The 26,370-nt window shown below is 45.9% G+C and overlaps 1 protein-coding gene across 3 annotated transcripts in view; it reads right to left on the bottom strand.

The window, feature by feature from the left end:
- The window catches only part of BMPER (BMP binding endothelial regulator), a 203,043-nt gene that overhangs the window by 83,232 nt on the left and 93,441 nt on the right, over positions 1 to 26,370 (bottom strand). For all 3 annotated transcript variants that reach the window (XM_079786683.1, XM_079786684.1, XM_079786682.1), the window contains exons 7-9: positions 7,536 to 7,635; positions 3,535 to 3,644; positions 208 to 348 (exon numbers count right to left, since the gene is read on the bottom strand). In XM_079786683.1, the coding sequence (XP_079642809.1) occupies positions 208 to 348; positions 3,535 to 3,644; positions 7,536 to 7,635 (351 nt within the window). The remainder of the gene's footprint in view (positions 1 to 207; positions 349 to 3,534; positions 3,645 to 7,535; positions 7,636 to 26,370) is intronic.

The raw sequence follows: 26,370 nt of genomic DNA on the forward strand, positions 1-26,370 counted from the left end.
CTCTGTCTCTGTGTGTACTGGATTCTATATATAGATACATATAAAAATTATACTATAAATAAGTGCAGTTATAGATGAACACACATACATGTATATATACATACACGTACCCACACACAGTATGGAAGACCCCAATGTGCATGTTGTCTGGAGCGTTTTACAATGAAGTGTATACAGTCATCTCCGTGAGCCTGGCTCAGGACGTACCCGAAAAATCTTGTTGCCAAACTTGCACACTTTGGTGTCTTCCGGGGGCACATGTAGGAGGCACTCCTCACAGCAGGCCTCCTCGCCCTTGTCGCAGCCGCCGGCCCGGGAGCACTTCTTCCTACACACCACAGTGGAGTCCTGCGGGCCCGGAGGCAAACAGATTAAAACGATTCCCATCCGCACCAAACGCCCTCCCTGGCCGTGCCTTAACAACCCTCGACTCACTGCTTCAAATACAGTTTGAAGATTCCGAATTTTAATTTATTGCAATCGATCTTTCATCCACTTCAAACTATTGTTTGTTGATTCAATATCTGGACTATGAAAAGTGTAACATACGCTCCCTACCTTCCGAGGTTTTATAATTTAATGCTCAAGGGACTAAAGGTTCTGCTTCAGCCACCGTGTGGCAAGAAGGCCCAGTTCACGATGGGCCAGCGAGTTCCGGGCCTGTTCCTCTTTCCTTCACTCACAGTGCCCTCTGGGGCTCCTGCCTGGCTTTGTGCCGCCTTCCAGGAGTTCAGCACAAAAGCAGGATATCTCTGATCAAAGAGCAAAATTCACAGTTCATGTTCCACCACAAAATGAAATCTATTCGTGTCTTCTGTATTCGAACAGGAACGGAAGGAGCAATGCCAAAACTGGACCTGGGTTCCAGAGCTCTTCCATAAACTGTGTGACCTTCACCAGGCCACTTAACCTCTGAGGGTGACAAGTTGATATCTATAACTTTAAGGGGTGTGGCCTGGTTTCTAAAGAAGTGGTATTCCCTGAACTAAATAGCTTAGTGAACTGCGTCTGCTGATTCATTCAAGCACACACTGAAGAGAGGTTAAGAAAAGGAAACCTCCCTAGTTCCCCAGCCAACAAGACACAACTCCACCTGGAGCAGGTCTATGGATGGAAGGACTATAAGAGCCAAACACCCATGAAATTTAGTGGAAGACAGGGATGGAGAAAAGAAGTGTCCCAGGTAGATCAGCCATCCCCTCAGAGTGTTGAGTTAAGGTGAGAACAATGGCAGAGAAATGAGATGAAACCCCCCTCCAAGACACAGACCCCACTGGTAAGCTTCGAGCCAGGACGCATTTCTGAGCATTATATACATGTAGGTTGTATAAATCAACCTATGTAACTTCCGTAGTGTAGGGAGCGGCTATAGGGTTAAGCCTCGAACTGACCTGTTGGCAAAGCCACAAACAAGTCCCAGCTTAGAGGGCACAGCCCTCTTAGCATAATTAAGCTTGACCTTATGATGCCCCCTAGATCCTATCTGGGTAGCTAATGGGCTGTCTGAGGTACAGCAAGTGCTGCCAAAACAAGTGAAACTCACAAGAACATTGTAACTATGGTGACCACTACCTTGTTTACCTCTGACTATAAAATAAAGCATCAGCTTGCCTCTGGATCTTTTCTCAGTGGCCTCAGCCAGTCACAGGAAGATCTACCTAGACCAGTAGTCGGCAAACCGCGGCTCGTGAGCTACATGCGGCTCGCGAGCCATGGTTTGCCACTCTGTTGACTAATGAGTTTGCTGACCACTGGTCTAGACTAAATGTTACCGTGTAGTTGGAAGCTGTGAGGATTAGGCAATTGTGGCATATTGTGTGCAAGGAGGTAAAGGGTAGTATATGATAGTGGTCCGCAAACTCATTAGTCAACAGTGCGGCAAACCATGGCTCGCGAGCCGCATGTGGCTCACGAGCCGTGGTTTGCCGACCACTGACCTAGACCCAACTTATTCTCTTTGTCTGTCTTTTCTACATCCTTCGCTGCCCTCCCTCAGGCTTGCCAAACCCTTGGCTGTGCTGGCATGGCACACTGTAGATTCTATGCTAATTATATAACTTCAAGAGGTACTTCTGGTACCATCTACTATACTTTCTTAGATTAATTATACAAGATTAGTATGACACTGAGGTGATCCTTCAAAAAATGCCATTTGATATCCTTTATATCAAGGGTGAAGAAACTTTTTTCTGCCAAGGGCCATTTGGATATTTATAACATCATTCTTGGGCCATACAAAATTATCAACTTAAAAATTAGTCAGCTATATTTGGTCAAACATTTAATTAACTCACCCCTAATGCCTTGGCAGGGCCAGACCAAATGATTTCGCGGGCCTAACACAGCCCACGGGTCAGATGTTCCCCACCCCTGCTCTAAGCGAAGAGAAAATAATACTGACTATCCTAAATGATTGCAGCCTGCTTATTCAGGGGATGTCTGGCTTTCCTGCAATCAAGAGAATTGGGAATGACATGGGTTTTATGAAAAGCTCAGTATCCCCAAGAGGAAGCTATAACCTGTGAAGTTCCTGGAGAGGAAGAGAAGTCCTGAGGATGGAGGCCAAGGTCAACAGCAGGAGTGGCCATCTGTTTACCATAGGAGAACACAAGCCACGAAGAGAGGAGGGAGCCTCGGGAAAGTCCTCTCAGGCTTAGGGATGGCTCAGTCTCAGTGCCAGGGAGCACTCAGGGCAGCCCTTCCTCAGCCGCCTCCCTGCAGCAGTGCTGTTACATAACAAAGCTTGCTTCGAGTAATCAGGACCTTCTGAACCCTCATCACGGCTACTGACTCAGAGCTGGTATTGAGCAAACCTCCCCCTGGCCCTCTCTTGCCCTTTAGCTATTAAAAACAAAACCACCACCAACAGCACCACACTCATGCTACACAGATGTTTGGGTGAACTCACTAATGAATGACCCTAAAGTCCTCCATATAAATGATTCTCTTCTTGGTTCCAAAAATAAATCGCCACATAAGCCCAGTCTAGAAATGTGGGATGTGTATCCCTTTAAAATGGGGGAGTGGTGGATTTCTTTCTTTACCAGTCATTAGGCTCTGGTTGCCTTTTGAGAAAAGTGAGTGATACCTCAAATAAGGAATGGCACGGTGAACAAAACATAAATACTCTCTTCCCAAACTACCAGGTTGATCTTGTGATGGATGCATGGAAAATCCATGCCGCTCTTTTCTCTCGGATGTAATGTAAGGCCACTTTTATTGCCAGGTGTGCCAGAGGTTTCACTGTGGATCATCAGCTCCAGAGAACACTGCCACGTGCTTTTGTCCGAGTTTACCAAGTGCCGCAGACAGCTCCTCAGAGTTTAGTTCTCACCACCAAAAACTAACTTGCTATTCTCGGGGGATGACAGTGAATTGTAATTTGGGTCCTTGTGACCTTAAGTGTGAATTCACCCTAAAGTGGCATCAATAATGCCTCCCTCTGATAAATGGCACATCGTGTTTGGCCCCAATGTTAACACTAAAGCCCAAGATGCTCTGCTGTCGGACGGCAGCCCCTCGAAACCACCATACCCTGCAGGTGCACGCCGTGCAGTCGTCGTACAGAAACGAGGATCCGTTGTCATAAACATCACTGCGAAAGAGGCAGCTTCCAAACGGGAGGTCAAACACTTTCCTCTGACCTAGAGGGAAGCAACGGCAGAGTGTAACCAAGGCAGAAGCCAAGGACATCCCCCTTTGTCACCAGCAATTACAGCACTGGCAGTTCAACACTCTCACAAGCCCAGGTCCAGCTGATGCACAAAAACAGAGCCATGGGTCAGATGCTCCCAGGGGATTCCCCAGGAGTCATTAATTTAGAGAGTTTTTCTTACAAAGAGTTTGATTGCACACTATAAGTCAACAAATCTTCATTGAATATCCATATAGTGAACCAAGAGGACTAAGACATAGACCTTCCCTCATGGAGCTCAGAATCTACTGGGGAAACAAACCCATGAAACATGACTTCGGCACAAATGTATGCTATGTTCTGGAAAGAAGCCAATCTGGGAACCATGGGGAAAGGAGGACAGAGAAGACTTCTCAAAGGATGGGATGCCTGAGTTACATTTAAGAATGAGTAAAATTATGCAGAAAGTGAATATTGGAAGGAAGGAGGCAAGATGTCCCATGAAGGAAAAGAATGAGCAAAGAGAAAAACTAATGATATAGCATCTCAGTTGAAGAAGTTACAAGTCCATCGGCATAAATGGTGAAGCTAACTCAAAGAACCCATAGAGGCAGAATCCAACTACATATGCTAAGGGTCCAACCTTTCATAGGCATCACATCTCTGCAGAATTAATTTAGTTTGCCTTTTCCCTGTAATTTACCTCCATATGCTTCCTGTATTTTCTGAAGTGGACTTAAATTCTCCTTGGCAAAAGGCAGGATATAAATAAATATGTAGATATAGTTAAGCTTTCTTCTCCACCAATTAAAATACATTTCTGGGGAAGTCTTCTCCTCTTAGAATGAATAGCCCCTTCCTGTTCCTTTTACTATAGGTATAGTCCTCAATATTGTTGCCTGGATGGATGGACGGATGGATGGATGGATGGATGGACGGACAGACGGATGGCTACATCAGTATATCATTGAGCAAAAAGACTCTTCAACAAGTTGATGCCTCCCCTGCACAAATGTAACCAATGGCTTAAATTATCTTGCGTAAAATGTGGATTTTACCTAAAAAAAAAATCTTAGTGGTAATTAGTTTAGAGTTTTTCTTACAAAGCCTTGCACTCATTAACCATGACAAAAAGTGCCAGGTGATATGTATTGTCATTATGAGTGGTGGGATCATCTAAATATGACCCTGGGCCATGTCACTTTCTCTTAAAGGGGCATCGTGTGCTCTGTGTACACAAAACTCTGATCAGGCTCTTCACTGAAAAGGAGAAAAAAGGAGAATGCTGTTATGTCAAAGACAGAGGTATGTCACATGAATGAATCTTGGTGACAGGAAAATTTAACACCAAATCAGTATCCAACTAGCCAAAATTCTAATTAGTCTAAGATTTCAGTATCTAGATAGTATCCTTGTATTTTCTTTCCTATCTTTTGTGTGTATGTGTGGGTGGGGTATGTTTCTTTCTACCCGCCCCCCAAAAAACCCCACATAAAATCTTACCTTAATCCCAAAGTCATCATGGCCCAAAATAAGATAAAACATTCAAAAAAGTGGTTCAGAGACTCCATGTACAGCCTGATTTGAGCCATTTCCACAATATTCCACTGGGGTTTAGCCCAACCAAAAAAATGGTTTCCTTTGGGAGAATTATGATTTTCAAGTTTCCTAAGACTTTCTGTTCCTTTTGTAGTCAGTCTTATGACCACAGATGGACTGAAAAATCTGCCTTCAATACAGCAGCCATTGCTCATGTGAGAAACTCTGACTGACTCAGCATGTCCATGGGACTGGCTCCAAAGCATTAATCAATCCTACTCATCTTCCAGGCCAGGCCCCGGACGCCACCTCCTCTGAGGTGACTTTTCTGCTTAGGTGGCCCACGGCATGATGATCCCACCCACAGCGAATGGGCTAATTCTCTTCTGGGGGCACCAGCACACATTGACCAAGAAGCACACAGATAAATGGCAATATCTTCAGTTAGGCATGTCTAAACAAGTCTCCTTCATCCTTATAATTATTTCATATTTACTTAAAAAGTATATCTGTGTGTGTGTGTGTGTGTGTGTGTGTGTGTGTAGCAAGAAGGCAAACATTGTTGGGTAAAGAGGAGAAACCTGCCTTAGTTGACAAGACACCTTCATTTGCCAATTTGGTTGTAGGAAGACAAACTTAAGGGTATGGCTGTGATAAGCTGGGAATGAGAAAAAGAAATAAACAGGATGTGTTGGAATTGGGAAAAACAAACTATGAAAGAAAGGCAAGAGGGTTCAAGAAAGGGTGTGGACAGTACCTGGAAACTGGAGCCCAAATAAGAGAGACAAATGGTAAATTTTTCCTAAAGGCAAAATGGCTAAGACCTTTTACAAACCAAGGACGCTGACTATTTCATGGTATGCTGTTCCCTGTGCTTCGCTGTAAAGTGACCATCCTCGTTGACTGCAAACCTTCAGTAAAAGCTGTGACACAAGCCTTGACTCAACAGCATTATCAGAGGGGAGAGACTGGATGGGAAGACCTCTAAAAGGACAAAATATAGAAGGAGGGGGAGGAGGTAGAAGAGGAGGGGGATAAGGAAGAGGAGGAGGAGGTGGAGGGGGATGAGGAAGAGGAGGAGGAAGAGGAGGATGGGAAAGAGGAGGAAGGGAGGAGGAGGGGGTGAGGAAGAGAAGGAGGAGGTGGAGGGGGATGAGGAATAGGAGGAGGAAGAGGGGGATGAGGAAGAGGAAGAGGAGGGGATGAGGAAGAGGAGGAAGAGGGGGAAGAGAGGGAAAAAGAAGAAGAGCACAAGAAGCAAGAGAGGCAGGGGGAAGAAAAGGAACAGAGACAGAAATAACAGGAGCAGAAACACAAAGCCAGAAGTGATTGGGGAAAATATGAGCCCCCTCTAGGGTCCCTGGAGATTCTGGTGGGGTTGCTGGATGCTCTACCATATGCATATGATGGCTCAAGCTACTTTCATTTGAATTGTAAATAGTCCGATCTCTAACTCAAGAGACTAAGGATCATATGGAGGAAGCTGGCATGTGGATGATAAACGAAAGCCAACCAACCTCATGCTCTAGAGCCTCCCTCATGGACTGTCTCCTTTCCAGTGGTGACGAGCGTGCTGCCTCCATGCCACCAGGGCAGTCGGGCTGCATCAGCTTCAAGCACAGGCTAGGCATCACAGAGAATTGTGTTCAGGTGCCAACCTGTCACCCCTGGCTACGTCACCTTCCTGAAACCTTCCCTCTCGAGACAATAAAACTAACCGTCGCACCTAGACCACACATTTGAATGATGTCATGTATTTGGTATCTATGTAGCACAGCTTCTATTGAGGTGACCTGGTTAACAAAATTACACAGGTTTCAGGTGCACAGAAGATTCTTAAGATTACATGGGAAGAAGCATATAAATGATTTCTCATGATGCTCAGTACAGGAAATGTGCAATGAGAGCGAGCTAGTGCTTCCTTTTTTGGCTATTACCCATGGTTCCCTTCTAAGCCTCTTGTTTTGGCATGTTATGCTTTTGCCTCTGAAAGTACCAGGAGTCTGTATTCCTCTGTTTACTTCACATGCCTTTAGAATCTGTTCCAACTCATCAGATGCCCGATTGAAGGTAGGGTCTTCAATAATGTTCTCCCACAAGAGGGCATTGCCCCAGGCCGTCTGGTGCACCAGGTCACAGACACAGGGAGGCCAAGAGAGAAGAAATCTCGCCAAGGCCTCAGAAAAGAGAACACCCCCTCCCCACCCCGCCCCTCATGCCCACCTGATGCTCCTTTAATTAGAGAGGTTGCCATGAAGACAAGACACCCTGAGGACCCAGCACAGCCATGAGGATGAACACGCTCAGTGGAAAACGGTGAGAATATATTACAATGTTCTTTGACCTTAAAACTGTCACTCACCCAAACATTTGGGGCAGCACTGTCCTGGGGGAACGTGGCTAAGGTGCTGAGGACAGGAGAGAATGGGACAGACCTCGCGCACGCACTGTGTCCTGCCTCCCTGAAGAAGAGAGAGAGAGAGAAGCACATTTAGCAAAGTCAGTGAATGCAGATCCGATGACCCAGGTTTCTGGACCAAACCAGGCCTTCCCCGATATTAAGTCCTGGGTGACTGCTGGGACTCGCGTAACTTCTCCCAAGCCTCCTCCTCCCTTCCCTGCAGTCCACAGGAACTGCACCAGCAAAAAGCCTGCCCTCCGAGACGATGAGGGCATCACTCTCACCCCAGCCAGTCCTCTATCTGTCCTCCTGAGGACCAGCCAATGTCTCAGTGCCTGAGATTTGGGGCTTTCGGGACTAAAACTGGGAAAGTGTCAGGCAAACCAGGATGAGTTGGCCTCCCTCCCCCACCCGAAGCAAGCCAAGGAACCCCCTCTTCCAGACCCCATCGCTCTGCAGGCCCTGCACATCTTCCTCCAGGAAGGCTCCCCTGCCTGCCACAGCTTACAGGGTGTTGCTGGGATAGCTCAGAGGGGTTGGGATCAGGGGAGGTGGCCAATCTGCTCAGAATGGGCTCACTGCAGGCCGGTATTCAGACGAACAATTGCACTGAGTTTACCAAGCTAACCTAATCTGTCAATGACCTCGGTAGAAGGTATATGATACTGAGACAGCTGGCAGAGCTTCCGTGTGCCCGGGGAGAAGTCTAGAGCCTCCAGATAGTGTCCCTGCCCCCCATTCTCAACCCTCCAGCCTCTGTGACTGCTGACGCCCATTCCTTCCTCCTAGAAGGCGCCCACACAGCATGCCCACGCCCTTCTCTCGCCCTCAGAGAGGCACCTGGTTGTCAAACTTGTAACTGAGTCTTCAGAAAGCTGGGACTGGGGGAAAACAAGACGAAACACAACAAAAACACCAGCTTTTGAGTCAACTTACATCCAACACCTTTGCAAGGCTCATGGGAAAACTACCCTGTGCAAAATGAATTTGCTATCAAATTTGTGAATAATTTCTACCGGTTGGCTTCTCTGGGATTTGAGGTAGAAACCAAATTAAGAGCCTCAGGCATCCGTTGTCTCAGGCTGATAACTTATATCTCAAGAGGCCGCGGGAAAGGAGGGACTGGCCTCCCAGAGCCCAGGCCTGGTGGGGGAAAGACGCCCCTCGCATTCCCTCTGTCCCCAGCACCTTCTGCAGGGACTCCGCAGAGCGCCTGGGTCTCAGCCATCCCGCCCCGCACACTGCCGCCTCCTGCTGTTGCCGCCTTCTCTTCCTGTTCTTGCCATTTGTGTTATTATAGTTTATTTTTTGGTGGGGATGGATGAAAAGGGTAGGGCACATGATGTCTTTTTAAATATTTATGATTTTTAAACCACTTTACTGTTGGATCCTTCCCCAAACCAATAAAGAACATGTGAAAATACCACAAAGAGCTCTTCTGTTGCTTTTACATTATTTTCAGGTCAGCAAGAATCACTAAAAAGCTCCTAAGAATCCTGGCTGTTCCAGAGGCGGTTCCTCCCTGGACTCTGCTGAATCTGAGAGTCTGGCCCTTCACCGGACTCCAGGGACGCGGACTCCGAGGAGAGAGCAGACACTGAGGTCGGCCCCAGCTTATACATAAACCACAAATGTCAGATCGAGAGGGAGGACACAGGCTGCCCTTCGCTTTTCATTTCCAAGAAATCTATCTGCAAATAACTCCCGAAAATGTGGGAGCCCGGCCGCACGAGGCGAGCTGTGTGCGGGCTTCTCTCCGGAGCACAGAGAACGGATTCTTCTCGGGGACACTCTCTGTTCTTGTTGGATCAGCATCTATTTTTCAGGCGTGTTTTAAAATTACAATTTTTTAAATGTTGCATAATTGCATAGGAGTGAACTTGTCCAACACTTTGGAAAGCTGGCAAAAGATTCTGTGGACTCCAGTAATTTTCCTTACAATGAGGTCAGAGAGCGCATTTTGCATACAGAATGCAGCTGCGGAGTGTGTCTCCCCAGAGTCCTCTAAAGTAACTTGAACTCCAATGGGGGTTTGCTGGTTTGGTCGAGTTTTATTTGGTTTGGGTTGCAGCTTGTGGCACAGTCCCAGTCCCCAGGCGGCCTGCCCAGGGATGCCTCCACAGAGCCCCAGGCCCGTTGGCTCACAAGCTGCTTCTTTCTATGATTTCAGCTCCGCAGGGACTCTGGTTAAACTATAAGCTGTGGCTTTGCTGTAAACTAAAAATGTTAAAGTAGCAGAAGTAAACACTTCTGTTTCTAAAAATGTACGAATCCCCCACGGTACCTGCACACACTCGGGCTCTGTCAGATGATCGCCATTGCCTTCTAACTGGCGTCCCTGCCTCAACGCTCTTCCACTAATTGATCCTGGAAGGTTCCATATGGTCAGGACTCCTTTCCAGCACCCATCCATCATTTCGTTATTTGATCAAATATTGGAGGCCTAGCATATGCTGGGGATATAGCAGTGAATGAAGCAGCTCCATAAATCACTCTCCTGATGGAGCTGGCATCACCACTGAGCATGCCCCCATGCTAAGGTAGAGGATGAATTACCACTGCATTCAGGGTCAAGTTCAACCCACTCAGCCTAGAAGTCACTCGCTGACATTTGTTTCTTTTTCTTCCAACAGAGAGGCACTACATTTCCCAGACTCTCTTGCAGTTAGGTGCGGCCATATGATTCAGTTCCAACCAACAGGAGGTGAATGGAAATAATAGACCACAAAAATCTTTGATGCAACCAGAGAGAAAGGGGGTTGAGGGAAGATAGAAGAGGGTGAAAGGGGGATAAATGATGATTGAAGAAGACTTGGCGTGGGGTGAACATACAATACATAGATGATATATTATAGAATTGTACACCTAAATAATTTTATTAACCAATATCACCCCAATAAGTTAAAAAAATAAAATTTTAAAAATCACAATGCTCTATTCTCTCTCTTCTGGATGGATAACAGGCTGAATGGAGGGCACATCAAGAACTTCGCAAGAAATGGAAAAAGCCTGCTTCCCTAAGTCACCATATGGAAATCTACCCACTGTTCAATAAGAAAACAAAAACACTGCATGAAAACACTCAGATACATTAGTTCTCTATTATCACAGTTAGCCTACTTTGTCAAGATACCCATAATCTTCTCTCTAATCTTCTTTCCTCCCACTCCAACCTAAAGAGAAAGTCCAGGGTACTTTATATATATTAGAGGCCCGGTGCATGAATTCATGCATGGGTGGGGTCCGGCCAGCCTGGCCAGGGGGAGGGGACATGGGTGGTTGGCCGGCCTGCCTGCTGGTCAAACTCCTGGTGGAGGGGACAATTTGCCTATTAGCATTTTATTATATAGGATATACACTGAGTGGCCAGATTATTATGCGTTCACAGATCATCATAATCTGGCCACTCAGTGTATTTTATACATACCTCTTTCCCTCTCTCCCCCCATCATTGACCCATATGGAAATCCTGCTTCATTCCAGGTCTATCTCAAGCCTCTTCTCATCTATGAAGCCTTCTAAATCTATTTGTGTCCCAGTCACCTCTTCTGTCTTCCCATATCTCTTCTTTTCTCATCTATTCTCCTGTATTTTTGACACATGCAAGACGACACTGGATTTGCCTTCACACTAGATTATTGTTGGGGCAGGAATCAGTCCTGAGAGCCCAACATCCTTCATAAAAGTGACGGGCTCAAGGAATATTTCAGTAAAAGTCTGTTCCATGAAGGACAGAGCCACCACTCTGATGAACTCTAGAACTGGCTGAATTCTTCAGACGTCTTTAACCTTTTGCACTCGGATGTCGAGTGTGACTCGACACGGTTAGCATTAGAATAAAGGAATCGAGAAAAAAGCAAGTGAGTGCAAAGGGTTAACCACAGGATGCTGATGAGAAGGCACAGTTGAGGGCTGTCTGCATCCACTACATTTGTATGTCCTTGAATTTTGCACATTTTAGGTAATAATCAAGTATTTATTGGTGCTGAGACTTCAAAACCCAACAGTCAACCTCAACTTGTAAAGCTGGTAGGATTCCTAGGATCCTATGTATTTTGTTGAATGTCTGAAATTTTCTAGATAGTTAAAATACATAGAGACTACTGACTATAGCTGGCCCTTGAACAACTCAGGGGTGAGAGGTGCCACCCTCCCATAAAGTTTGAACATCTTCATGTAACTACTATATTCTCACCTGGTCAACAAAGAAAGGAATGCCAGGAACTTCCCCAGTACTGATGAGTCATGACATTCACCATCTGTCTCTTTTTGGAAGGGCAAGTTTGTTCTTTAGAGGTGGTCATTTGTTCTAATTGTGTATCTGAATGCTTCTCCAAAAGCAGCTGTTTTTAAAAGACTTGAAACATATCCCAGGTCTCTTGTCTACCCCCTGACTTTTATTTTAGCTGATTCAGTCAAGAACACAATGCTTTGTGTCAAAGTTTACCCTAAGGTAGCAGTTGTTGCGTAATAAAACTCTTCCTGAACAGAGCGATGAGTGCAGGATGAGAAAACCATAGCCATGTGCAGGCCGGATGCCTCTCCCACCCCTGAGGACCACTGAGAAGTGGGGGCTGGAAACCGTCCTGCAGCCTGGAACCCATCCCTGGACCAGGACGCAGAGCCCGGCTCTCTTAACGGGAGGCGAGAAGCGGAGCAGTGCATTTCTAACCAGTTACAGCCAATCAGCTGCTCTTGGGCACATTCTACAATGGTCGTTTTGTCCAGTGTTCAATTCTTTCAAGAGAATGAAGTTCTCTCTGATTCCAGATGAAGGTGGGAACAAGGGGACAGGAACACTGGAGGGGCTGGTGTAGGGGAGAAAAACATCGTGAGTGACACAGAATACTTATGTCATAACAAACAGTGGTGCAAAGCTGATTTTGAGCAGAGCACCCACTCTGAGTTACAAATTGGGTCAAAAAACTTCACACATAAGCCCTGGCCCATTTGCCTCAGTGGCTACAGCACCGGCCTATGGACTGAAGGGTCCGGGGTTCCATTGCAGTCAAGAGCATGTACTTCAGTTGCAGACTCGATTCCCAGGCCCAGTCGGGCGCGTGTGGGAGGCAGCCAAGCGATGTGTCTCACATCGATGTTTCTCTCTGTCTCCCTCCCTTCTACTCTCTCTCTAAAAATCAATGGAAAAACTTCCTCGGGTGAGGAGTAACAAAACTTCACACACGAAAAAACCAACTGTCCTTGGCACTACCTCACTTTGACCTGGATATTTCTTGTGGTAAAGTTTCAGAGCCTGGCAGGTACTTCCAGGGGTAGAGCTCTTGGTGCTTGGCTTGCCCTGTTCGTGGCCAGTGTGGCAGGAAATCAAGCAGAGGAGGGCAGCAGGTGAGCTGTCCAGCTAAAAGAACAGAAGTAGAGTGGACAGGGGAGAGAGGACACCCAAACTGTGGCGGGTAATGAGCCTACTTAGAGAGAGAGAAAGGTACACACACACACACACACACACACACACACACACACACTACATTGGCGTACAGGCATATACCACAGTGATATAATAATTTAGGTGCGTGTCTGTGCGACCCACTAGACTAGGGTTTTTAGAGGTTGGCTCCATTGACATTTTGGGTGATATCAGTGTTCTCTGGGGTCTGTGCTATGCTTTGTAGGATGTTCAATAGATACCTCCATCCACGAGATGCCAGTATCACCTTTCATCCCCTGGTTGTAACAAACAGAAATGTCTCCAGACTTTGCCAAGTGTCCCCTGGAAACAAAATCACTCCCAGTGGACAACAATTGCACTAGATCAAAGTTTCCCCAACCACAGTCCAGGCATCTGCATCTTTAATAACCTGCCCTGGTGATTTAGATGCTGCTGCCTGAGGCACTGGATTTTGCAAAATGCAAAATAAAACCCAACTTGGATTTTACACTGAGTCAAGGACACATGGGGAAACATTGGCCAAAGATAACCTATTTTGCCCCATAAAGTTTAAGTACGCAATACCTGTGGGAAGTACCCTCTGGGCTGACAAAAATAAAAACCCTTTTGTCCTTCACTGCCTATTCAGAGAACCATGACCTCATGCTCTGTCTTGGGAATCAAACCGGAAGCAAATCCCTTTTCTTTTTCCCATCAGTTAATGTTTCTAAGTCCAAGTGTGCTGTTGTTAATGTCGCTGTCTTGGGTTCCTATTGCTGCTGCAAGAAATTGCCACACAGCCTTAGTGGCTTGAAACCACACACATTTATTGTCTTCCAGTTCTCGGAGGTCAGAAGTCTGAAATCAATCACTGAGCTAAAACCAAAGTGTCAGCAGGGCCGCCCGCATTCCTTCTGGGGACTCTAGGGAAGAATCCATTGCCTGGCCCTTTCCAGCTTCTACAGGCTGCCTGCATTCCTTGGCTCATGGCCTCCTCTCTCCATCATCAAAGCCATCAGTGTAGCATCTTCAAATTTCTCTCTGCTCTGATTCTGGCCCTCTGCTTCTGTCATCACATTTCCTGTGACCATGGCCCGCCTGCCTCCCTCCGATAAGGACTTTTGTACCAGATCCCATCCAGGTATCCCAGGGTAATCTCCCATCTCAAAAGCCTCCACTTAATCACATCGGCAAAGTCCCTTTTGCCATATAAAGTAACAGTCACAGATTTGGGGGATTAGGACATGGACATCTCATGAGTCAAGGGGTACATTATTCTGCCTAGCACTATTATTAGTCAAGAAAGGATATGTAATTTTACTGTGCAGGCCCAGGTGTAATAGTTCAGGCCTGAAGTCACTACAACACACCAATATAACCTGTTCCATCCACCTTCCCCTCACTGAAAAGCTGGGTTTTCTTAAGTTTTTCAGAAAGAAAAGGTAGTCAAGAACCTCAATTTCAACCCTGGTTGCATGGCTGCTGAGCTGAACAAGTTGTTTGTTCTTCTCCTTATGTGCATGCCTAGTTATTTCATCCTAAATTTAGAAGGTGACATTGTAAGCAGACCATCTGAGTTTCTCATCTTATTCTCTCCTTGTCAGGGGCAATATCCCAGATGCTGATGGACATCTTTAGGAACAATTTTGGGGGGTTAATAAAGTAGGAAAATCTCCCAGGTTGCTCACAGGCTTCCTTAAGGCCACAATGCCAGCCCTGTTGGTGAGCAGTAAACCCCCTAAGTTGAAGTTCCCACCAAGCTGTATGACTTGGCCAGTCATCGTCTGGCCCACGCCAACCAGCTCTGTAGGGACTGCAGTGTGTTCTGAGGGCCAGAGAGATGGGTCCCAAAGAGGTTGACTGTGCTCATCCTGTTGAAAGACACTTGCAGAGACTATAGGAAAGTGCCAGGGTGGCTTCCGCAGGTGTCCGCAGGCACCACAGTGAGGCCTTGACCTGCTGACAGCAAAGCTCCAGGCCGGCTTTCGGCGGCCACCTGAGTGAGCAGGCAGGCCGGGCTGTGCAGGCTGCACGTGCACAGAAGTAGAGCCAGAGCTCATAATGCCCCTGAAATAAACCTCAGACCCACCGATTAATAGGTGGTATGCATGCATTCACTGTTGTATGTTAAGCCTCACATTTAAAGGTGAAGTGTGTCTTCTTTGAGTCCTTGCTCTTAGCTCTTTCCTGTCACTTAGCTGAATGGCAGCTTTTTGTGTTTGTTTTCTTAATTAATGTTTTTGCTTTAAAAAAATAAAATTTAGAAACTTTTCCTCTTCCCCAAACCCAGTGTCCCACACAGTCAGACACACACATCACTGACGAGGCTGGGATACCGTTTGCGGCAAATTCCAACTAGTTCTGGGTTTCCACAAATACTTTACTCCTCTCTTTTCTAGATTAGAAGCAGGAGGAGAAGGCCATCCTACGGGACCAAGCTCAGATGAGATGGCTGAGCAGACACCCTGGGAAGGGCGGGGCGAGGCAAGCGCTGGCCATCAGGATGAATTTGCCGGCCGCGGTTTGTTTGGTGTCTGCAGGCCCGTGCAGCGGGACAGCTGAGCATAAGCGATCTGCCCTGAGGAACGTGATACCTCGTTCCCGGGTTCCCAGAGCAGAGAGGTAGGGCTTGCTGATGGGACCCTGAGAGTCTGGCCCGGCCACGCCAGCGAGCACGGGTGTTCCCTCTCTGAAACGATCGATAAATAAACAAATAAATCTACAAGAGAACACCCCCCACCCCCCAATAGTGCAGATTCCCGGAGACCACCCGGGTAGGACGTTTCTCAACTGCCACCCGAGAGAAAGAGCCAAAGAGAGGAAACGAGCCCCATTCCTCCTCTTGCCTTTTGCATCCGAGTTCACCCTTTCATCATCATGTGAGGAGTCAGGGCTGCTGCAAGCCCACCGCTGCACATCAAACGCTCTATCCGCGGGCTGGCCCGCTGCCAGGGAGATGAAAGGAACAATCATCCAGAACTCACACCTTCCGTGAGTTATGAGCCAGTCCTGAGAGGAAGGAAGTAACACCCTTGTGTGGGAGAAGGGGCGCTTCTCATGTACGCCAGGCGGTCCACACCGCAGACACGCTGGACATGCGGTAAGGACGAAGGCCGGTGAAGGCCTCAGATGGGGCAAGAGTCCCTGGAAATACTGCCCCACAGAGACAGACACACAGGCATCAGTGGTGAACTGCTTCTCTAGAATCTTCCTGTTGACCATTAAGTTTCGGCTACCAAAACGAATTTATGCAGACCACGTGCTTTGCGTGTTGCTTCATCTGTTTCCTTAATGTTACATCTGGACTTATCTTTGCCCCAAAGCTAGGCTGAGCGTTCACGCCGGGCAGGAGCCCCGTTAATATTTCTTCTGTCGTCCTCAAGTGCCTCTGTCTTCCTAGCTCCATGGCAAGGCCAACGTAACATCAGACCTGCTTGGTTTTTCAGTTCAACAACTACCTACCTGTTGGGTTGTCGATTAAAGCTGAAAATAATTCAGAAGTGTGTATGCACCAGGGAGGTTTCCTGAGGCACCAAAATATCTGTTGTCTTGAAATGAACTAGTCTTCATTAAGATATGCCCGGCCCTGGCCGGTGTGGCTCCATTGGTTGAGTGTCACCCATGCACTGAAAGGAAGGTCGCTGGTTCAATTCTCGGTCAGGGCGCATGCCCAGGTTGCAGGTTTGATCCCCAGTAGGGGGCGTGTGGGAAGCAACTGATGGATGTTTCCCTCTCACATCAATGATTCTCTCTCTCCCTCTCCCTTCCTCTCTCTATAAAATCAATAAAACATATTTTAAAAACTTCATATGTCTGGATTCCCTCAGTATATTGACAAAATTATACTTAGAAGTCTTTGAACTATTTCCTAATACAGTATGCCTGAACATACTCCTGAAAAATAAAATTACATTTAAAGTCTATTTTAATTTCCAAATCGCAGTAGACTAGTCACAGCATTTTGGCTTTGCCTATTCAACAAATGTGTGAGTTTCTATGTGTTAGACACTGTGGTCTTGAAATGAGAACTTTTTCAAAATCTCTATTCAGTATAATTATTATGTGCACTTCTCTATTTTGTATCAGGTGCCAATTGCCTAAAATTCTAAAAAATATTAAAACATTATAAGTGAAGTGTCATGGGGCCCTACAAACACTCTGGCCTCCATCAAGGGACACGGTCCAGGTTGACTAGAGGTTTCTGGCACTATTCATTCAAACTGGTCATACCCCTGGGTATTGGTCTTGTCAACCAATTCGAAGTTTATGTTCTGAGATAATCAGGCTGCAACCCAATCTTGGCAAGCCCTTGGGATGATTGCGATCTAGGCCAACTATGATCAAAGGAAAAGAAGCGTCCAGGCTGTTGGAAACAGCTGTGGTGGGGGGTCCCGGTTTGAGCCAAAGCTAGTGTTCTGACATGTCTGGGCAAGTCCAGTGAAAGGGAGGGGTTCACTCGTTTGGCTTCTCATGAGAAAGAGAGAGGAAAAAAGTCCATCCTGAGGGAGGAAGAGATGCAGCACAACAGAATCACCAGTTACTGAGTCGACGGACAGGAGGGTGGTGTTCTCTGAATGTATCTGGGCATCTGCCACTCAACTCATCCCAAATCCAGTGCCCTGGATGCCCGCATTGGTCCAAGGGGAAGAAGATGCTGAAAGCAAAGCCTGAAAGGACTGTGTCACTAAACCCCTGTGAAATACTTAAGGACAGGCTCATGGATTTGGGATTCCTATAATTGAGTAAAACATACACAGAGGAAAGAGATGTTGGTCCTTCCCACTTCCCGTCCACACATGCTCTGTCATCAGAGGCCCCCAGGACATGAGGGGCAATGCACAATGCAAGCGCGTGGCAGCAGCAGTCACGCCAGGCCGAGAACCCAGGTGCCTGGAAAGTGGCAACATCAGCAGACACAGCAGCAGGGGACTCATCCAGCCCAGCGAGTGGCATCTCCTCTCTCATGAGCACTGACTTCAGGAAGACTGGCCTCAGTGTCCAGCACAGGGCAGCATAAGATATAGCCCCAATGGACAAGGCCCAGGTGTATCCTCTGACAACTGTATTTACATATTCGGCCAGATAGAAAGAAAAACTGTTTGGTTTCTGATAGAAACAGTGAGTTATATAAATTGAGCTTCTCCTGGAATAATATCAGGTCAGGTTCAGAAGCGTGGTCTTGTAATCGTGTCCAGTACATGCTGTGGAGAGGCCAAAAGGGAGGAGGTAGCTCAGTGAGGTAGCAGCTGGGTAGGAAGCTTGCCCGGATACATACAGGGTCTGAGTAGACAAGAGCTCTGTAACTGTGACGACTTGCTTAGCAACCCCAGATTTTTTTCAAAAAAGATGCAGAACCATAGCATGAAGTCCTTAACCTTGTAGGGGAATGGGGAAACATTCTACCTGAAAACACAATGAGCACCTTCTGTAAGAGGATGATACGGAAAGGCCAGTAGTTCGGGACACGTTGTTGTAGGCCATTGCTAGGACAGAAATTTAAGTGAATGCCAGAACTACCCTAAAGGCCTCAACACAAACCAGGACAGTCCCCAGGCTTCCTAGGAACTGACAGAAGGAGAGTGAAAGGACACCTGGGGTTGGAAAGACCAACCCTGGTAGAACAGCTAGGACTTCCGTGGTCAATGAACCAAGACCAGCCACTCAGAACATGCCCCGAGGCTCTCTTTAAAGACCAGAGTTGAACAGGAGTGTCTGTGGGGCGAATGTCCAGAACTCAGGGAGACAGCAGCATGGGACTCATCCAGCCCAGAGAGTGGCATCTCCTCTCTCATGAGCACTGACTTGGTGGTTCAAAATCACCCACCGTTTCATTACACCCGGCCAACTGGAGGATGGTGACAATGTCTTGAAGACAGGCAGATTAACTGAAAGTTTACATGCTAAAGGCAGAACACCCAGCCCTTTTATGACCAAGAAATCCAGAAAAATCACCTTTTAAATCCATCTGTGTTATTTATAAAGAGCCTCATCAACAGCTTGGTTGCCAAGCTCAGAGACCTGATGTCAACAAGTAACTCAAAGTATATGACCAACTGCTGAGCAGAACAATGCTACTTCCGATTGGCTGACTACATTGGTGATCTGAAGAATGTCTGGCATATCCACGAGTGTGTAGATAGTGAATACTGAACTTGCAGTGAAGTATTTCCCTTAAATTTTAGATATGGCATACATTCTTTATATTTGCTCTGGGGACCTCTCTCATAAGGTCTATTCAGAGACTGTGAGTGAGACTCCAAAACAAAATGTCTCCATCTCCCCTCAAATAAAACACTATGGTGGAAAATACACTTATTGATGTTCCAGATTTTACTTACAATACAGTGTGGACAATCCTGTGTAATGACCGTCTTGTGGTTTTTGTCCTGGGGAGGTGTTTCCAGTGCTGGGACCAGGAGTATGACCCACTGAGTCTTTGAACAGGTGTGGCCTGAGAGCCCATTAGGCTCAGGTCTTGCTCCCTTTTTTACAAATTCCCCCCGCAGATAGACTTTGAAACCACAAGTGGCCCATTCCCTTGGATCAATTCTCCCTGGAAAATTGTTGCTCTCTTTGCAACTGTAATAAAACATGCCATGGTGGGGAAACCTGGGCAACCACACAGTTCTCCATAGTTCTCAGAAGATCTCATGGGTTCTACTTTAAAAAGCTGTTTGGTTCCCAGTCAGAACACATGTTGGGGTTGCAGGCTTAATCCCCAGTAGGCGGTGTGCAGGAGGCAGCCGATCAGTGATTCTCATCATTAATCCTTCTATCTCTCGCTCCCTTCCTCTCTGAAATAAAAAAATAAAAAATAAGAGTTCTTAGAACTTAGAAATGACAAGAGCAGTACTAGCACCAAAATTGTTCATAGCAAAAAAATTTTAAATGGTCCTGTTCTCAAACATTCCCAGGTCCACAGGGTCCATGGGATATAGGAGAAGCTCGGTTATACACGTATCCTAATGTGACGGGCTAAGGGCTGTGCATCTTTGCAAAAAGGCCATGTCCTTCAGCTAATGATTATATGTGAGGTCTTTGCATTGAAAACGTCTCAAAACTCCAAATCTGATCCATCCTTAGAGTTGCAGAAATAACATCCATGAATGGGGCAATGATACCAAACTCCAGAAACTGGAGGATGAATTAAAAATTTGAGGGAAAATAATGACTTCTTAAAATGTTTATGAACTCCTAGTCAGTGACGGCATGAGCAAATCAGTTATACCTTAAAGCTCAGTACAAATCAAGAAAAGTTCCAGATTATAGATCAAGAAGGAATACTGGCCCCAGCTGGTGTGGCTCAGTGGATTGAGCATTGTCCCAAGCACCAAGAGGTTGCAGGTTTGATGCCTGGGTTGCGGGCTAGATTCCCAGTAGGGGGCATGCCAAAGGCAGCCAATGGATGTTTCTTTCTCTCCCTCTCCCTTCCTCTCTTTCTAAAATCAATAAAAAACATTTTTAAAAAAATAAGAAGGAAAACTGGAAACCCTCATGGTTCAAAGGAACAAACCCCTGGGGTTAAGGGCTCCTTCCGACCCCAGTTTTCACCTTCCTTACTACTTTGCACCAAAGTGACTTGACTTGCCTAAGCTTCAATTTCCTCAACTATGAATTAGGAAAAACAACAGTACCCACTCTCAGAGCGCATATAAAGAATAAGACGAAGGAGGTAAAGCTTTTAGCCCAGTGCCTGGTGCACAGTAAGTGCTCATTAAATGTTAGCTCTTGCAAATATTCCGGGTCAAATTAATTTTGAATCCCAGCCAACTCCATAAATGAATAAATGAGTGACCTTGGGCAATTTATTTCATCTGAGTCTTGGTTACATTATTACTAAACAATGCCATTTTCTTCACAAAGCTGTTGTGAAAATTTTATGAGTGAATGTGCTTAAAGTACCCAGAACAGTACCTGACCTATGTACTTGACCTATAAAACTTACCAATAAAAATTGAACCTTCAGCTCTTTTACCCCATAGCCATTCAAGGTACCATTCACTGGCCAGGAGAACATGGCTGTGCAGGGTCCAGGGCTGCGGTGGCTCTCCCTGTGAATTTGCCGGAGAACACTGGTGTTTTCCTTGGCACCAGCAACACATGGAGTAGTCTTTGGGGTGTACAGTAGTGTATACATCACCCATGTATTTGCATAGAGTTTCAAAGCACTTTCTTGATATGTGCAGTGTGACAGCGGCTGTCACAATATATTTATATAAGTCCTACGCAGATTTTATAAAATAAACTTGCAAATGTTTGTTTTCCTAAGGAGGGGTGTGTTTTGGCACTGGGGGGGGAAACCATTTCATCTTGCTATAGAAAGGAACACACGCTGGCCTGCTCCCCTATTTGCAGACAGAATAGGTCACTGTGTAACCACTTTTTAAAAATGCTTTTTCTGTAAAACACAGCATTGATGGGCGCTGGGACCACAGTCCACCTGAGGTCCAGAGGGAAGGATAGGTGGCCTTCTGCACACAGAATCCCTCAGGAAGACTGCCCCAGCCCCAGCTGGCTGGCCATCTTCTCATACAAAGGCATTAGCCAGAAGGGAACAATGAGGACAATTTCTTCCCAGCACATGCTGACCTTTACCTGTCCTCTTTCGGAGGCACCGGAAGAAGGGTCTGGATTGGCCGAATCTTTCCATCCAAATCATCAGGTAGCATTTTTAGCTTCTGTAGCATTTCCTAAACTAGTACTTTGGGGAATCATATTTCCTACGAGGCTAACAGGGACTCCATGACACAATATTCCTACAAAGAAATGGGCTGGGTTGTGCTAATCAAAGTGACATAGGTTCCTTTATCGCAGGACTTTTCTTATCCTTTAACTCATATGCATATTCAATGGGGAGAATACGGGATCCGGTGTTACTCCAAGTTATTTGATCATAGAACCCTTTTGACACAGCACATGAACACATTCTGGTACCGTGTAATGAGGACCACAATTAAAATGATGGTCACCTTTCAATTTACTACTGTACATCAGTCCTAAGCATCTGTAACTATAGCATTCTTAGGCTTTGGCACAAATTTGGTTAAATAAGTCCTTATATTGCATAGTCAATATTCCTTAATTGAGCAATCAATTCTGTTCCCCAAAACGTTCTCTCACCCCCATAAATACTATATTAAGTAGTTCGCTCTTCAAAGTCAACTTCAGGTTATGTTTTTATACATTTCAAAAAAAACAGTGATTTTTATTTGTTTGCAGGATACTGTCGTTACAAGCTATCTCGGGATTCCCATGCTTTTATTTATTTTTTTCAAGATTATCTTGATTTTTTTCCTGAACTTTTCCATATTTTACTACAGAAGAAAAGAATTCTAAGCCCTTTCCCAATTCCATAAACCAGGTCACCCTACCGACGCCTGGCACTTCTGGAACATTTCTAAATACCACAGTATGAAAACTCCACCTCCCACATCCTCTGAAAACAGAGCTGGCTGCTAACTCCCAGGCTGACTATGCGGCACATGTGGTTAGCCCGTGTTTAAAAGGCGTGTTTGTAGGATACGCTGAGGACTATTCCAGACGTGTCTCTCTCTTGTCTTTTTTTGCCCAGCAAACTTGCCCCTCCACCTCCACCTCTGGGTGGTCTTTAAGAAATGACACATTGTACACAAATAGAACCCTTGTAGGACCCTCAGAAGGTGGTAATGTCAGACACCAAGGTCCAAGGAAAAGGCTTGCTTCCCGCTGTAGCTCCCTTTGAGTGGGAACCCCTGTGACCACAGTGAGGCTGTGCAGCCCCAGGCTAGGTTAGGTCAAGGAGCTGTGTAAATAGAGTAAATCGAGGCAGGAGTTTGGGGATCAGGCGAGGACACTAGGCTGCGAGCCGCCAGGAGAAGCAGCACCCTTCCCAGTGCCCAGTGTTTTAAGGAGACAGGGGTCAACATAGCATGAATCTCACACGTATCTCCAGCCCCTCTTTCCCTGATGTTGAAATAAATATTAATATCAACAAAACACCACTTTCAAAAAGCATAAGGTTTGCAGCAGCTTCCCTATTAATCTGTTTTCATTTTTACTCCTCACTGTCAAATTTGTGTCAACATGCATGCATAATTGTATATCTATAGTCCAGGATTGTGTATCATGTTCACCAGCGTGTCCCCAGTGCCTGCCAATAAGGACAGCTTTTGTTGGTAGACTAATGCCCTCAGGTAATCTACCTTCCCTGCTTAAAATCCTAGCAAGCAGTTTTCATGATTTTCCATAATTAACATTGTGTTGGCCATGTACTATTCCATCCTATTGAGGGTGTTCTTTATGATGAACTCATGAACACGCCTCCAAATTCCAGTTGTGTCTTTAGATAAGAAAGGTTTTACACAGAGGCATTCAGGATAGTCAGCACAGCCCAGCCAGCTGTCCATCTTTCCTTTGGAAGGAGTTAGCCAGATGTAAAACACGGTGACAGATGTCCATCACTGCACTCAGCTCCTCCCTTCCCCTCCAGGTGGGTGGAGACCGCAGTTCATACCTCCTCCCAGGTGGACAGTGTGCACACCTGGGAGCCTTCAGAATGGGGTCAGCAAAAAAAATCTCTTATGGCCCAGCCAGAGTGGCTCGGTGGTTCAGTGTCAACCTATGAACCAAGAGGTCAAGGTTCAATTCCAGATCAGGGCACATACCCAGGTTGTGGGCTCAATCTCAGTGTAAGTCGTGTAAGAGGCAGCCAATCAATGATTCTCTCTCATCATTGATGTTTCTCTCTCTCTCTCCCTCTCTCTTCCTCTCTGAAATCAATAAAAATATATTTAAATATATCCTATCTAATAATAGACAAATATGCAAATTGACCATACCTCCGACACACTCACAAGCCATGCCCACAAGCCACACCCATCATCCAATCAGAGCAAGTATGCAAATTAACCCAAACCAAGATGGCTACAGCCACAGAGAGCAAGGTTTCCTAGGTAACAGAGGAAGCCAAGCTTTCCGCCTGCCCTTGCCAGGCCTAAGCCTCCACTCAAGCTACAAAGTTTCAATTATAGAAGGTAAACAAATTCAAACAAATGGCGGCACAATAGAGCTTGAGAGAGCAGGCCAGAGTTGCCGCCGGCAACAGGGGAAGCAAAGCTTTCCGCACACCCTGGCCGGGCCCACCCGCTTAAGGCAACAAAGTTTCAATTATAACCCCAACACAAATGGCTGCCAGCCTCAGAGGGAGCCCCAGGCTTGGCTCCGCTCCAGGCTACAAAGTTTCAACTGTAGAAGGAAAATAAATTCCAGATACCAGGGCCTCCACTTGGGATGCCAGGGGGCGTGGCCGGCCTGCAAACCACCACAGGCCCCTCGCTCAGGCCGCCCCATGCCCCAAGGGAACCTCCACCTGATCCGGGACACCCTTCAGGGCAAACCAGCTGGCCCCCACCCCTGTGCCAGGCCTCTATCCTATCTAATAAAAGAGTAATATGCAGATTGATCATCACTGCAACACACAATATAGCTGCCCCCATGTGGCCAAAGATCCTACCCCCATGTGGACACAAGATGGCCACCACAAGATGGCCAGCAGGAGAGGGCAGTTGGGAGGCACCCGGCCTGCAAGGGAGGGCAGTTGAGAGGGACCAAGCCTGCAAGGGAGGGCAGTTGGAGGTGATCAACCCTGCAGGAGAGGGCAGTTAGGGGTGACCAGGCCGGCAGAGGAGGGAAGTTGGGAGCAAACAGGCTGGCAGCAGAGTGGTTAGGGGGTGATCAGGCTGGCAGGCAGAAGCGGTTAGGGGCAATCAGGAAGGCAGGCAGGCAAGCAGTTGGGAGCCAGCAGTCCTGGATTGTGAGAGGGATGTCCGACTGGTGGGATTGGCCCTAAACGGGCAGTCGGACATCCCTCAAGGGGTCCCATATTGGAGAGGGTACAGGCTGGGCTGAGGGACAACACCCCTCTGTGTACGAATTTCGTGCACTGGGCCTCTAGTAGATAGATAGATAGATAGATAGATAGATAGATAGATATCTTATGGACATTTCTGCATAAACACACGGGAATCAAACAATGGAAATGCTAAGGAAACTGGAGGGGAAATGTGAAAGATGATTTGCTTTATATTTAAACAAGATATGGATTCCTAAGCTGGGCCATATGTAAAAAATGTAGTTCAAAGTGGTGGTTTTCAAACTTTTTGATCTCAGGATCCCTTTACACTCTTAAAAATTATAAAACCTACCCAAGAGATTTTTGTTTACATGGGCTATGTCTACCTATTAATATATATTGTGCTAGAAATTAAAACTGAGGAATTTTTAAAACTTGTTCATTATAAAATAACAAAAATCAATTGTGTTAACATAAGTAGCATGTTTTTATGATAAATAACTATATACTTCCCAAAACAAACAAAATATTAGTGAGGAAAGTGGCACTGTTCTACCTCTTCGCATATCTCTTTAATGTCTGGCTTAATAGATGTGGGGTTTTCCTAGTTTCTTTCAGTTTATTGCCATCTGTTTTTTTTGGTGCAGTATGTAAAGAAAATCCAGCCTTACGCAGAAATGTAGCTAGAAAATAGAAGCAAATTTTAAGACCTATTTCATATCATTATGAATACTCTTCTTTGATTCTATACCATACTCAACAATCTTAAAGATTGGCTATAATGTAGAATTCAAAACCATCTCTCATAGTTTGGGTAGACATGTTCCCCACGCCTGATTCTGGTAACACTGAGCACTGGTCATTTGGAAAATATTGATTTAGGCAGATCTTCCAAATGTTGGTACATTTCATTATCAAATATCAAAAAATACATATTTACTATCTCTTACATCTTTAGTGGCAAACAAAAGTTTTCCCAAAGTCTCATTTTCCCACAAAAGCTCAAATTTTATCACTGGTGACTTAGACTGCCATTTATTTTCTTGAAAATGACATGCTCATTTTCTTCTTCTATTTTTGAGAAGATGTCTACCAAATGCCCAAATCAAAACAATGTGTCTGTCGGTCATGCTTTCAAGTAAAAAATGTAATTTCCATGAAAAAAGTGACTGGATCAGCTCACAACTCAAACTCATTGTGTTTTCCCTTTAGATGTTCACTCATCTCAATATTCAGCAGCCTGCCTTCTGCATACTTCCCATGTTAAAATGATGTATATTCAAGGATATGCTTTAATAAAAATAATTTTAGTCTCATCAAGGACATTTTTAAGTAAAAGTGGCTTTTGTTGTTTAACTGAGAGTACATGGTACTGACCAACACAGCAACCACTTTGGTGCCATTGTCATGACCATGCTGAGGTTCTAGCACTTCCTCTCAATATCAATGCAAACGTAAACATAGCCGCCCCCCCCCCCAAAGGCAAGTAATGCCTTAGTATTATGATAAAAGTAGTGTTGAGCACGTGAACACTCTGAAATAGTCTTGGGGACGAGACGGGGTCCATGGGCCACACAAAG

The sequence above is a fragment of the Cnephaeus nilssonii genome, assembly GCF_951640355.1.
Source record: "Cnephaeus nilssonii genome assembly, chromosome: 12".
Classification (NCBI taxonomy): Eukaryota; Metazoa; Chordata; class Mammalia; order Chiroptera; family Vespertilionidae; genus Cnephaeus; species Cnephaeus nilssonii.